Source organism: Capricornis sumatraensis, chromosome 4 (genome assembly GCF_032405125.1).
Source record: "Capricornis sumatraensis isolate serow.1 chromosome 4, serow.2, whole genome shotgun sequence".
Taxonomy (NCBI): domain Eukaryota; kingdom Metazoa; phylum Chordata; class Mammalia; order Artiodactyla; family Bovidae; genus Capricornis; species Capricornis sumatraensis.
This window is the reverse complement of record NC_091072.1, coordinates 81474930-81489393: the sequence shown is the minus strand read 5'-3', so window position 1 is coordinate 81489393 and position 14464 is coordinate 81474930. Positions and strand designations below refer to the sequence as shown.

The 14464-nt window shown below is 43.2% G+C and overlaps 1 protein-coding gene across 1 annotated transcript in view; it reads right to left on the bottom strand.

The window, feature by feature from the left end:
* Positions 1-12329, bottom strand: part of ADAMTS20 (ADAM metallopeptidase with thrombospondin type 1 motif 20) — a 198254-nt gene extending 185925 nt beyond the window's left edge. Inside the window, exons 1-2 of the mRNA XM_068971096.1 lie at positions 12239-12329; positions 11292-11653 (exon numbers count right to left, since the gene is read on the bottom strand). Of these exons, the coding sequence (XP_068827197.1) occupies positions 11292-11653; positions 12239-12329 (453 nt within the window). The remainder of the gene's footprint in view (positions 1-11291; positions 11654-12238) is intronic.
* Positions 12330-14464: the final 2135 nt, after the last annotated feature.

Genomic DNA, 14464 nt, shown 5'->3' with positions numbered 1-14464 from the left:
AGCAATCTTGATACCAGCTGTGCTTCATCCAGCCCAGCATTTCTCATGATGTACTCTGCATGGAAGTTAAAACAGGGTGACAATATACAGCCTTGATGGACTCCTTTTCCTATTTGGAACCAGTCTGTTGTTCCATGTCCAGTTCTAACTGTTGCTTCCTGACTTGCATACAGGTTTCTCAAGAGGCAGGTCAGGTGGTCTGGTATTCCCATCTCTCTCACAATTTTCCACAGTTTATTGTGATCCACACAGTCAAAGGCTTTGATGTTTTTCTGGAACTCTCTTGCTTTTTTGATGATCCAGCAGATGTTGGCAATTTGATCTCTGGTTCCTCTGCCTTTTCTAAAACCAGCTTGAACATATGGAAGTTCACGGTTCACGTATTGCTGAAGCCTGGCTTGCAGAATTTTAAGCATTACTTTACTAGCGTGTGAGATGAGTGCAATTGTGTGGTAGTTGAGTATTCTTTGGCATTGCCTTTCTTAGGGATTGGAATGAAAACTGACCTTTTCCAGTCCTGTGGCCACTGCTGAGTTCACCAAACTTGCTGACATATTGAGTGCACCACTTTCACAGCATCATCTTCCAGGATTTGAAATAGTTCAACTGGAATTCCATCACCTCCACTAGCTTTGTTCATAGTGATGCTTCCTAAGGCCCACTTGACTTCACATTCCAGGATGTCTGGCTCTAGATGAGTGATCACACTGTCATGATTAACTGGGTCATGAAGATCTTTTTTGTACAGTTCTGTGTATTCTTGCCACTTCTTCTTAAAACCTTTTGCTTCTGTTAGGTCCATACCATTTCTGTCCTTTATTGAGCCCATCTTTGCATGAAATGTTCCCTTGCTATCTCTAATTTTTGTAAAGAGATCTCTAGTGTTTCCCAATCTATTGTTTTCCTCTGTTTCTTTGCATTTATCGCTGAGGAAGGCTTTCTTATCTCTCCTTGCTATTCTTTGGAACTCTGCATTCAGATGCTTATACCTTTCCTTTTCTCCTTTGCTTTTTGCTCCTCTTCTTTTCACAGCTATTTGTAAGGCCTCCCCAGACAGCCATTTTGCATTTTTGCATTTCTTTTTCTTGGGGATGGTCTTGATCCCTATCTCTGTACAATGTCACAAACCTCTGTCCATAGTTCATCCGGCACTCTATCAGATCTAGGCCCTTAAATCCATTTCCCACTTCCACTGTATAGTCATAAGGGATTTGATTTAGGTCATACCTTAATGGTTTAGTGGTTTTCCCCACTTTCTCCAATTTAAGTCTTAATTTGGCAATAAGGAGTTCATGATCTGAGCCACAGTCTGCTCCCGGTCTTGTTTTTGCTAACTTATAGAGCTTCTCCATCTTTGGCTGCAAAGAATATAATCAATCTGATTTCAGTGTTGGCCATCTGGTGATGTCCATGTGCAGAGTCTTCTCTTGTGTTGTTGGAGTATTTGCTATGTCCCGTGCGTTCTCTTGGCAAAACTCTATTAGCCTTGTCTTGCCTTATTCTGTACTCCAAGGCCAAATTTGCCTGTTATACTCCAGGTGTTTCTTGACTTCCTACTTTTGCATTCCAGTCTCCTGTAATGAAAAGGAAATCTTTTTTGGGTGTTAGTTCTAAAAGGTCTTGTAGGTCTTCATAGAACCATTCAACTTCAGCTTCTTCAGCATTACTGGTTGGGGCATAGACTTGGATTACCATGATATTGAATAGTTTGCCTTGGAAACAAACAGAGATCATTCCCTGGTTTTTGAGATTGCATCCAAATACTGCATTTCGGACTCTTTTTGTTGACCATGAGGGCTACTCCATTTGTTCTAAGGGATTCCGGCCAACAGTAGTAGATATAATGGTCATCTGAGTTAAATTCACCCATTCCAGTCCATTTTAGTTCACTGATGCCTCGAATGTCAACGTTCACTCTTGCCATCTCCTATTTGACCACTTCCAGTTTGCCTTGACTCATGGACCTGACATTCCAGATTCCTACGCAATATTGCTCTTTACAGCCTCAGAACTTATTTCTATCACCAGTTACATCCACAACTGGGTGTTGCTTTTGCTTTGGCTCCATCCCTTCATTCTTTCTGAAGTTATTTCTCCACTGATCTCTAGTAGCATATTGGGCACCTACCGACCTGGGGAGTTCCTCTTTTAGCGTCCTATCTTTTTGCCTTTTCATACCATTCATGGGGTTCTCAAGGTAAGAATACTGAAGTGGTTTGCCATTCACTTCTCCAGTGGACCACATTCTGTCAGACCTCTCCACCATGACCTGTCCATCTTGGATGGCCCCATACGGCATGCCCCACTTTCACTGAGTTAGACGAGGCTGTGGTCCATGTGATCAGATTGGCTAGTTTTCCACTAACATTCTTTATTCCCCACTCCACAGGACAACTCCAGATCTGCAGTGTGAACATGAGGGGAAACACTGCTGATACTCACCGAAAAAGACAAGGCTCTCACCACGTCCTGACCCATGAGGAATAAGAATATAAGACAGACTCTAGATTCATCTACCCAAGATTCATGCAGCCAAATGACTCAGCTATATAAACAGTGTCCCAGAGACATCACTAACAAGGAGTAAATTCTGTAACTTTTCTTTTTCCTGGAGGAACTGAGATGTGTTTGAAGTCACTTGGACTCACTAGAAATGGAGAGAACTGTCAAAGAAATGCCCATATTCTTGTGAGGTCTGTGTAGTAGTCCTCAGAAAAGTCTCGCCCAACCTCTTACTAAAATATCTGTGAAGACATAAGGCCTAAAGTCATCATAAAAAATTATAAATTTAAAACAATAAGAAATGATTAAGAACTACTCCATAGATGTATAATGGAAAGATGTTCATGATCTAGTGTCAAAACATTTTAAAGCAGTATCACTTAACAAAGATTTATATGTAAGTATTATATATATAAAATAGTTAGGACACATATTACATACCTGCCAGACCATCTGTCATATTTACAGCATATATTTTCCTAGTTTTACTTTAAATTTTCAATTTACAGTTATTCTGACATATGGTACTCTTCAATTAAGCAAATATCATCTTTATCACTCATTATGTCTCCCTTTACATTTTTCTCTAATGATTATAATATACAAGAAGTTTATTCTATCAATACTTCTTTAATACAGTTGGAATTTGGTTTACCAAAGATGTGAATTCAATATTTTGCTTCTCTTCATAGAAGAGTCTTGGAATTCACAGATTTAATGTAAATGCCTTTTAGGCTCTGGTAACTGTCACAGGAAACTAATTTGAAGCAATTACCAAAACTTGACTTCCCATCAGAGGTCAACCTGGTTTTCGAGATTACATTTTCCAAGATACATGAGCCTAGACTAACGAAGCCCTGGACACTTTCATTGTAGAATAATCTACAGACCCTCAGAACTACCAACATTCTGTAGGAAGTTAAAATTTGAATTACAGTCATGCTGTATATTGGGTTGGGGGTGGTGCAGATAATTTACCTTTTAATTCAGTAATTGCTAAACCACAAGGAGCCACATCTGAACTTTATGGCAAAGACTGTGCATTACTCAGAGATCCTGCACATGAGCAGAAACAGTGCCCCTGAAGGCTTGTCTCCTTATATACAATATAAATATGTTTGAAGTGTAAGAAGAGAAAAGCACAGGTATGCTTGGTACACAGAAAAACAGCCTACAGTGAAAAGTGTTGATGATCATCAGAATCTACTGTCCTCTCTTCCTCATGGACATAGCACTGTCCCTCATTTTCTAGCCCCTGACATCTAGGCAGAGCCAGGCAACAAATTTTCATCAACAAAATGTAGACAGAAGTGGTGTGTGTCACCTTTGGACTGAGGGAGTCAAGAGGTTAGGCATGCCTTTCCAATTCTGTTACTATGGTAATAAAGCATTTATGTAACTCATGAATATTTTTAATTAATAGATTTACTGCTGTTGTAATAAGGACATGACTGTATGTCATATATAACAGTGGCTGGTACATAAGCACTGATAAGGATCAGTTGAAAAGAATGATCTATTTCTTCCTCTAAATATTAGTATGAAATGGACAGCTTAAGTAACATTATTTTATGGGAAACAGCAGTTACCAGATAAACAGAAATACAGCCACAAGTAACAAAGGCGCAGTGTAAGCCCATATAAGTGTTAGTCTTTCAGTCAAGCTCGACTCTTTGTGACCCCGTGGACTGCAGCCCATCACGCTCCTCTGTCCATGGGATTTTCCAGGCAAAGATACTGGAGTGGTTTGCCATTTCCTTCTCCAAGCCATATAAATGAAGTAATAAATGGAACACAACTAACTTGGACATCTGAAAAAGATTCAATCTATATGAAAGAAATTTTAAATATGTCCAAGTATTTCAATTAAAATTGATAAAATAATTTTCTTGCACTGAATTCCAGAAAAGAATTAACCTAATTACCTGGGACATATAAATAAAAGTTGCTCTAGATCATTCATTCAAGTACTGAACATTTCTATATGCTATACTGGGTGCTAAAGTAAACAGGACTATCATTCTCTTACTTAAAATCTATAAATGACAGAAACATGGACAAATAACCACAATTCCATATATGATGTATATAAACTCTGGTGGTGGAATGAAGGTAGGCCTGGTCAGCTCTTCCCAGAGAAGATCAGGGCAAAGAAAGCAAGTAAGCTGAGTAGGAGTTTTAGGAAAAGGACATTCTAGACAAAGAGAAGAGTAAATATGAACTCAAATCCTTCTGAAGATTAAAGTATACCTATGGTAAAATCAAACAAATATTTCTAGAATAAGTATCTGTTTCTTGCCACCTCCTCCTGGTATTGACTTTCTTGGTCAATGGCTACAGGATCACTCAGTCATTTAAGTCATGAGTCATTAGAACCATATTTTTCGACTGCTCTTCTGATCCAAAATTCTAATAGGTCTCCTACAAGGTTGCATAACTTCAGCACCATTGACATTTTGGTATGCTTCATTGTTCTGGGCATTATGGGATGTTTGGCAACATATCTGGCCTCTATGCACTTGGTGCCACTAGCTTCCCCTGCCCGCTGCACAGCTGTGACACCAAAAGTTTCCCCAGACACTGCCAATGTTCCCTAGGGTACAAAACTGCAGCTGAGAAAGATTGGTCTCCATGTGCACTACCCACAGGGACCCACTCTTCTTGCCCCTGCAACTACATTACTTCCAGCGGCTCCCCTCTCCTACCCATACAGGGGTCATCCTTACACAACGGTGGTCTTCTCAGTGCCTCCTCTGCCCCTGCACAATGTACATAAGGGGATACCACTCCTAACACATCGGGCTAATATACCACCTACAGTTTAAGCCCTTACTCTCTCGTAATACATTTCAAGCCTTAATCTGAACTTAACCTTAATTTTCTCCCTTACTTCACAAGCCACTCTGTGCTTCAGCAGCTGAGACCCACAAGCAGCCCTTGAATTTTCACATCCCCAAGTGTTTAGTCATCCCTCAAAGTCCAGCTGAGAAGCCTCCTACAGCCTAGGTCTCATAACACTCTTACTTGCACCTTTCTCAGAGTTCACCCAGCACTTCTTATACTGCTCTGTTAACAGCATTTAACAGACTATTTCATTGAGTGGATGTGTGTGTGTGTGTGTGTGTGTGTGTGTGTGTGCCTGACGTCACTGTTTGGTGGCCCTGAGAAGGCTGAGCATAATTAGCTAAGGACTCCCACAGTAGGCTTTGAAAACCATCGTGCTTGTGCCCCAGCAGTATCTCACATGCACCACTCAGTCAGTAACCAAGTGTGGCCTGGCTATGAAGAGGAAACTTTCTCTTAGAAGGCAAGGGATTCCTCTGCCAGACAAACAGTTTTGATGGGGAGCTTTGTGGAACCTTGCTTAGAGTGCCCTGCAGCCTGGGGTACTTCTACCCAACACTGTCATCCTCTCTTCACTGGTTTCAGACTCCACTGCTCTCTCCTTTTCTCTAACACAGACACTTCCCCTAAATAAACTCTTTGCACAGTTAACCCTACCTTGCCATCTGAGGACCTAGGCTAACACTACAATGTTAAAGGCAGAGGCATAAGAAAGTCTCCCTAGTGTTGTTTATTTAACTGAGTATGGGAATAAATAAAAGGGGTCCTTGTGAATTTTACCAACAAAGAATACAGAATAGCATGTGTAATGATCTAAGGCTATAGGACTTCTGAGCAAATAGAAAGTTTAGAAAATAAAAGTTTTACAGGACAAAAAAACAGTAAAGACACTATTGATGGTTTCCATGCAGTTATTTCCTGTCTGAACAAGGAGTTACTAGAGCACCTCAATAATCAGTCATCAGAGGGCATTAGTGTCTGACATGCTGCAGAATGGTTCACATGAGAAACTTCAAAAAAGTACACACAGACACTGCAAGCTACTCCGTGAGAATACTGTAAAAGCCAGATGCAACGTCTGGTTTTATGACATCTGGAAACTGTTTCTTTCAACCAAAAAGACTGCATTGCTTCAAATCCCACCAAGAAACAGTGAAGTTAATTGTCTAGGCAGTCGGGTTAGTCCCTGAGGGCCTTTGGAAGAAGGGAACCCACCAGGTAATGTAAGAGAGCTGGTAGAGAGACAGGGGTTGTCAGGAACGTCTCTGTACAATTTACACATGCCATCCTGACCAGGATATGCTCCCAATATTATATCTTAAGGAATACTGACCTCTACTTTGGCAACTGTCTATCAACATTATGAGAAGATAAATAATATGACCGTGAAAAAAAAGTCTGTAGTTGAATCTAGGGGTATTAAGGCCTGATAACTATATAGTCTGTGACTTTATCAGTGAACTAAAAACAGAGTTGATTAGCCATTATATTGCTTATAGGTAACTTTATGATTTGGCTCTATTTTCATATCTACTATAGATTTTAGAAACATAAAAATAATCAGAAATGTTTGAGTATGTGATAAATACTTATGAGAAAGAAAAATTACAGGGAAGGTAAGATTAGAAAAGCAAAAGTTATACCCACATGAAACAAAGAAAATTTCTGGCAGACTCATAGCCCCTTCTGGTTCTTGGGCCCAAAACACTGAAGAAAACTAAACAATACAAGTTATGGTTCAGTGGTTTAATGAAGGGAAAATATAGCTGAATAGAAATTAAAAGACAGCTTCAGTTCATATATCTGAGTTGCAACACTAGCAACTATAAGGAATCAATAAAAATGTTGTGGTGTCCATTTTTTTAAAGGCTGTATGTTCGGAGGTGTTTGGAAAATAGTAATTTGTTTTTTATGCCCTTCCTCTAAAAGTCAAGTTCCTCAGCAGCCACCAGAGAAAGGAAGGACAGATGCTACTTCAAGTGAGAAGCTGGAAGGGGAACAAGTCAAGTGAATGAGACATGAAAGGAGAACTTAGTGGATTCCAGGAAGAAAAGAAGGATGGGTGAAAAGGAAACAGTTGAAAGGAGGTGTGTGCGCTGACTCACTGGAGGTTAAGGTCTGGAGGCAGAAGGAGAGTTAGATGGTCTAGGGGCACTGCCAAGATAAGTGCTTCAGCGTGCTACACAGGATTCAGAGAAGGGATTTCTCTCTGCAAGGCCCTCTCACACACACATTGAACTAAGGGGCATGGCAGAGTCTGGCAAAGGGAGGAATCAAGTCCCATGCCCTGGAGGGTCTCAGAACCTTAGTGGGGTCTGGAAGATTACCAATGGCATCACCAAACCACCTTACATGGGGACAGCACTGCACAGGAATTAAGTGACCCTGTGTCGAGGGCTGCACAATGCATCCGGCAGACAAGAAATCAAACAGGTGTTGCAGCCAGAACTCAGAGGGACACACAGCGCTAGAGAGAACCCAGGAGGGAATGAGTCAGTGAAACCCAGCTGAACAAAGAAAAGCCATCAGGCTCAGAATATAGCTGCTGGTGCCAGAAAAATGCAGAGACCAAGGCACAAAGGACATTGGAGGCCAGAGGAACTGGAGGACAATATGATTTCCTCACCCTCCTCTCAAGCAATACAAAGGCCTCAAAACACTTTATGCCCCTGTATGAGGTCATTTTCATCAATGGTCAACATTTTCCTGAATCCAGCAATGTTCAAGATAATGAACATTAGCGGGGGAAAAAAATTAGGAAGTCTCACACTCATTCAAGATATTCGGGAAAAGCATTTGATTAAGTACAACATCTATTCATGATAAAAAGCAAAACTAAAAGCAAAGAGCAACCAGAAAAAGAGAACCTCAGTAAGACTCGCTCTAAATATCCTTCAGTAAATCTCAACTTTAGCAATTAACGGACTGACAAAGATCAAAGCTGGATCATTACAGCAGCACATATACAAAGTCACAAAGATGAGTTGGGAAACGAGCAGGAACAGGGCTGTAGGCGAGCATTACTGACAACCTGGGCATTGCATCAAGGTGGATTTGCAAAAACTCAGCTGGTTCAGGTTGTGGGTAATGCAACTTTATCTGAATCTAAAGACTAATCTGAGATTAAAAAAAGAAATCTGGTGTTATAACAAATGGACTCTAAAGCCTACAAGAAATTCTGCCACCTGACAGAACTATCATTCTAAAGAGTGCTAAGGAGAGAATCGAAGTAGAAATAAAACAATCATAAAGTGAAAGCTGCTCAGTCGTCATGTCTGACTCTTTGTTACCCCATGGGCTATACAGCGTGTGGAATTCTCCAGGCCAGAATACAGGAGTGGGTAGCCTTTCCCTTCTCCAGGGGATCTTCCCAACCCAGGGATCAAACCCCGGCCTCTCACATTGCAGGTAGATTCTTTACCAGCTGAGCCACAAGGGAAGCCCAAACTAATAGCTAATATCTGCTATAGTACTAATATCATAAGTGAAAAAAAATCAAAGAAATGTCACTAATCTCATTAGTGATTCAGACTTATAATTGGTCCTCATCACACTTCTAAAAGATTTTTAGATCCTGGTACCTCTAGTTATTTTCTGTGTTACTAGAAATTTTCTATCTCTGCCATGACTGATGTCTTCAACACAGACTTACACATACAAAGAAAGTGAGATAAAGCTGAGTTATATAGGTATGAAAAATATGTTTTTAAATGTTAAATCAAACTCTGATAATATCAATAAGTCTATCAAAAGCAAGTACATACATAAATCAAATTAATAACACAGTATAACTAGACAACTATGTCCTAATTGATGAAGTGAGAGGAAAGGATGAACTTCTGTTAAGACTTAAAAACATTTTCAAAAAGGAGATGCTGAAAAATAATTTGAACTACACCAACATTATGAATCAACATGAGCAGAAACATCATTCCTAATAACGTTTCCCATCTGGACTTTTTTCCATGCCTTAAATACTAAATCAAGAAAACATACTGACCGTGGCAAATTTGTGGTAGTAAATCTAGAATTGTCCAGACAAACTAAACATTTTGAAAGTTTCTTGAAAAGAGAATACTTTTCTTTCCTTTTATCTGTAGATGGCTGTGTAAATATTAGCGTGTTTCTGCCATTCTGATATTGAATTTTACATTTATCTATAGCAGGAAAGAAAACTGTCCACGGCATTCCTCGTATGTATAAATCAAAATAATAATTATATATATATAAAATACCTTGAGATATATATATGTAATATCTTTATATATATATATATATATATATATATACTAAAATAGCAGGGAAAAGAACAAAGAGACATTCCAAATCTACTTAGTAATGACCAATACTCACACCCAGAAAGACATCTTACATCAATTACCCTGGAAGGAAGTATTATATTTTGCCTAGGGGGAACTGTTATCAATTTTCTACTTCATCAGAAAGTAAATAATGTTGATGTTCTGAAACTCTTCTAAATTTTGACCAACAAAAGCCAGAATACTTGAAGAGAATCCTGTAGCCAAATTATTAGTGACTTTTTCTTGAACACAAACTTAAGTTCGTGTATGTTTTAATATTAAGTGTTCACAACTAAATGTTCTGTGAACTTGGATAGAAAAGTGTTACATCTTTATTTTCCCTAACCTCTGATACTTAACATTTCCTTCAATTACGATTGTAGGTAAAACTACAGACATTGTGACTTTGTTAGCAACTAAAGAATAGTTGCACATTGGTGCTCAGTTGCTTCAGACATGTCTGACCCTTTGTAACCCCATGGACTATAGTCCTCCAGGCTCCTCTGTCCATGGATTCTCCAGGCAAAAATACTGGAGTGGGTTGCCATGCCCTTCTCCAGGGAATCTTTCCAACCCAAGGATCGAACCTTCATCTCCTATGTCTCTTGTACTAGAGGTGGAATCTTTACCACTGAGCCACCAGGGAAGCCCCAAAATAATAGCTACTTCAACACTAACATAATGCAATATGAAACTATCTGGATTATTTATTCTCATTACCACCACAAAAGTATAGAAGCAGTCTTCTCCCCAACAGATATTATTTAATACATTAATAAAGAAGGAAGTATTATGACATCACAAATTCTAATACTTATAACATTTTGATTATTGTTAGTATTTAAAAGAAAGCCAATTAAAGAACATGTATGCTATTTTACACAGTAAAATTATGCTGACAGGAGGTCCTGGGTTTCCCCTAGAATGCTGAAAAAGTTGATGGGGAGAAAAAAAGGAAGGTTTAGAACCTCTGTTTTAGAATCCAATATTTCATTTTATTTCCTCTCTCTACAATGAGATTTTTACAAAATCCACATCTTTTACTCTTGTCATTCTGATAGTCATTTCTCATTTGCTGGCACCAGATCTTCGTAGATGCTCTACATTTTTAAGTGTACGTTTTAAACAGATTCAACCTTTTCCCTATCCTGTAATTCACAGATTAATGATTATCCCCACACTAGCCAAAAAAAACCCAACTCTTTTCAAACCCTATATTCATTCTCTTTTTCTTCTATCACTCTTCATTCAAAGAACATATTTAAGTAAATTCAGGGGTGTTGGTCTCAACAGAGTCCAGCATGGATGTGTAAGTGAAAAAGCCTGCCCTCCTGCTGGAAACCGCACTTCACGTGAGGGCAAAGAGCCCCGCCTGCCTCCCCGCTTGCTCAGCATCTGACACTTTTTCTCACAGCTTTGCAAAAGAGGGTCAGTTTTGCCCAGCAGAGAGGGACAGGCTGATCCTCCACATCCCTCTCCCCCTGCAGGAAGGAGTGGCCTCTGGCTTGGGTTCATCTAGGTGTTAACCCCTCTGGTGGCGCACTCTGATCGCGGGGGTCCCCCAACCGCGCATTCAGGAAAAGCCAATGTTCGGCTTACTGAACTGGATCCCAAGAAAACGCTAAGGGAGCGGAGGGCGCTTACCAAGCCTCCACAGAGGCTGAAGACGGCTGTGTGATCCTCGCGAGCATTGACCCGGCCGCGGTAGAAGCAGTGGCGCAGGTCTGCGGGCGCCGCGCTGCGCTCCTCCGCCGGGCGCGCAGAGGCGCCTAAGTGCACCTCGGTGTATCCCGCAGCCAGGAAGGCCGCGTCGGCGCTCAGGTTCAGCTGGAAGAGCTGCCCGTAGGCGCGGATTCGGTAGTGGGTTCTGAACGGTGTGGGCTCCAGAGTCTCCGAGCTGCGCTTCCTCCGGCTGAAGTGGTGGCTCTGCGGGAATACTTCGCCGAACTCATTGACCCGCGCGGGGGTCACCACTTCGTAGGAGGCCAGTGTCCTCACTAAGGCTTCTGCAATCACAGGGATACGGCCACTGAGCCCCACCCGTTTCCAACTTCCCAGCCTCGAACTTCATCAACCAGACTTCCTTTCCAAAGGGCCGAGGCCCCAGGTCCCCATATCCCCGGCCAGGCGCGACAAATGGACACACGCTGGCCAGCGCGCGCGCACACACACACGTGCGCTCTGTGAGTGTGCCTGCCTGCTTTCCCACACCCCCGATTCTCTCCACCCTCCCCAAGCAGGGACTCTGACATTCAGGGTCCTCAGCATCCACCTCCTTCCCGCGTCCCTCTTCTCCTCCCTGTGGCCGCCAACTCGTGCCCGCTGGCGCCCTCGCCATCCTGCCCCTCGCGCCCCCGCCGCGTGGTCCCCGAAGGGAGACGTGGTCCCTGCGCGCGCGATTCCTAGAAACCCCGCATAGCCGCAACCTCCGGGGATGCTTCGGGCTGACGGATCCCGGAGTCCCGAGAGCCCCGGCAGGGCTACGGTCCCCCAAAGGACAGAGTCGCTCCCCCCCCCCCCCGCCTCCGTCCTCCCGCCCCCTCTGGCCCGCGCCCCACCTCGCTCCTGAAGTCGCCCCGCGGTGACCTTACCCTGCCTGGGATGGAAGTGAACTTCCCAAGACCTGGTGATGAAGAGCGAGAGCTGGTAGAGCAGCCCCGTCAGCCACTTGACCACCCGCATGGTTCCACCCGGGGGATCCCGACCGGGGAGGCCAACTCGAGCCGCCCGCCGCCCCGCCGGCTTCCCAGCGCTCCGCTGCCTCTCCTCCCTCTCGCCTGTCGCTCTCCGCGCCGGCCGCCGCGGCGTCTCAGCAGCCTCCGGAGCAGCAGCCTCGGCCCCGGGCCGGCCCGTCGCGCCACACTGCCAGTCTTCGCTCCCTAAGCCACTGCTTCATCTCACTGCAGCCCCGCAGCCCACGGCTCGCTCTCCGCAGCCTCGCTTCGCTTCTTGCGCCCGCACCGCCCTCAGAAGCCCTCTACACCAGTCCAGCCCAGCGCGAGGAAGCAAGCCGACCTAGCAGGAACGGTGCCAAGAGAGCCACCCCGGGCAGGGCTAGCGCGGGGGAGAGCCCGCCCCCAGGGGCCGCGCCGGGCCAATCAGAGGGAGGCGCGGCCCCGGCTCGCCCTCCAGCGAGCTGCCCGCCCCCAGCTCCCAGCCGCACGCGGAGTGCGGTCCCTGAGGGCTCCCGCTGTGGGCGTGCAGCGTGGTGAGTCGCCCGAGGCCCAGCTGGACACCATCCAGGTACCCGTAAAACCTAGGACTCAAGTTGCGCGGCCGAGGTCCAGATAGGGGATAGGTGTGTGAGGTTTTAGTTCCTACAATGAAATGGCAAGCATCAGATGAAAAGTTTCTGTTATTTATGCATCATGGTAATGTTAGGCTTCTCAAGCAAGATAAAGTAAACTACAGCGGGAAAATCTTATAGGCAGAGGATGCTACCAATAATGCTTTAATGGCCAGGCCTCATTTGCAGGGCCCCTTGTGCACCCGAGGAGTTGTTGAGAGTTTCATATTAGAGTGGAAAGCAAAGGTGCAATCAACACACTTCTGGGGAGAATTTCTGACAATCACCTAAAGAAATTCAACAACGACAGAAAAGGATCGCAGTCTCTAAAGTTAGAGTAGTCATCATTTTTTTTAATTTCAATATTCATTTTTTTGTACCTAATTTTGCATAAAGGGCCTCACCAAATTATGTAAATATCAGCCACCGCAAAATTCGGATCTACTCCTGTCTATGGGCCATTGCTTTTATGAGACTTCCTGCGGATACTTTCACAGTATTCATACGCTCTTTGTTTATAACACCCAAATAGCCCCGTGTATTCACAGTTATCTTCCTCAGCATTTATTGTGGCTCTGAACCCAGTTGCGTCATCTTGTGGTTTGTTAAGTTGGATAAAGCTCAGGGGCAGCAAAAAGTGTCATCATTTCAGAACTCCTTTCTCATTACCCAAATCCACCTGTTTAATTTACAGGTTCCATATTGCTCCTCTCAATAACCAATATAAAAAAAAAAAAAAAAGGAAGAGGCAGTGGTCAGATATTCTCCAAATCCAACTAAGGGAGAGAAAAAGTATGAGTATAAAAAATAAAGGAATTAGATGAATAAATCTTCACAAACATAAAGAAATACACTCTCAATTTAGTCCCTGGCTGTCCTTTCTCCTCTGAGCTCTCAACAATGAAAATACTGTTCACTCTGAGTTGACCTCTCATAACAAGCCTCTGTTTCATGCCTTTAGTCCATCTGTTCATCACAAATGTGGAAGTCTTGTCCAAGGAAGATTTTCTTACTTTTGCCAAGGAAATTACCCAGCTTGATAATGGTAATTCTTCCACAATCCATCCCCTTCTTATCTACCCCTTGCTCACAAGTGTCATTTTTATTCATCACAGAATTACAGACTCCTCATGGTGTTTTTCTAAATTAATCCTACTGTTACTCTAAACAAAGCAAAAATGGACTTGACCCACAACTGTTTGGTGGTTACCTTCAGTATACTGTAATTTAGAGTCATTCCAGTTGCCCTGCAGCTCTGAATGCATCGTTACCTTAGGAGCCATGCCTGTGTGTGCATGCTAATTCACTTCAGTCATATGACTCTGTGCAACCCTATGGACTGTAGCCCACCAGGTTCCTCTGTCCATGGGATTCTCCAAGAAAGAATACTGGAGTGGATTGTCAGGCCCTCTGCCAGGGGTACTAACCAACCCTGGGATCAAACCTGCATCTCTTACATCTCCTGCATTGGCAGGCAGGTTCTTTACCACTAGTGCCACCTGGGAAGCCCAGGTGCCATGCCTACCTTCAT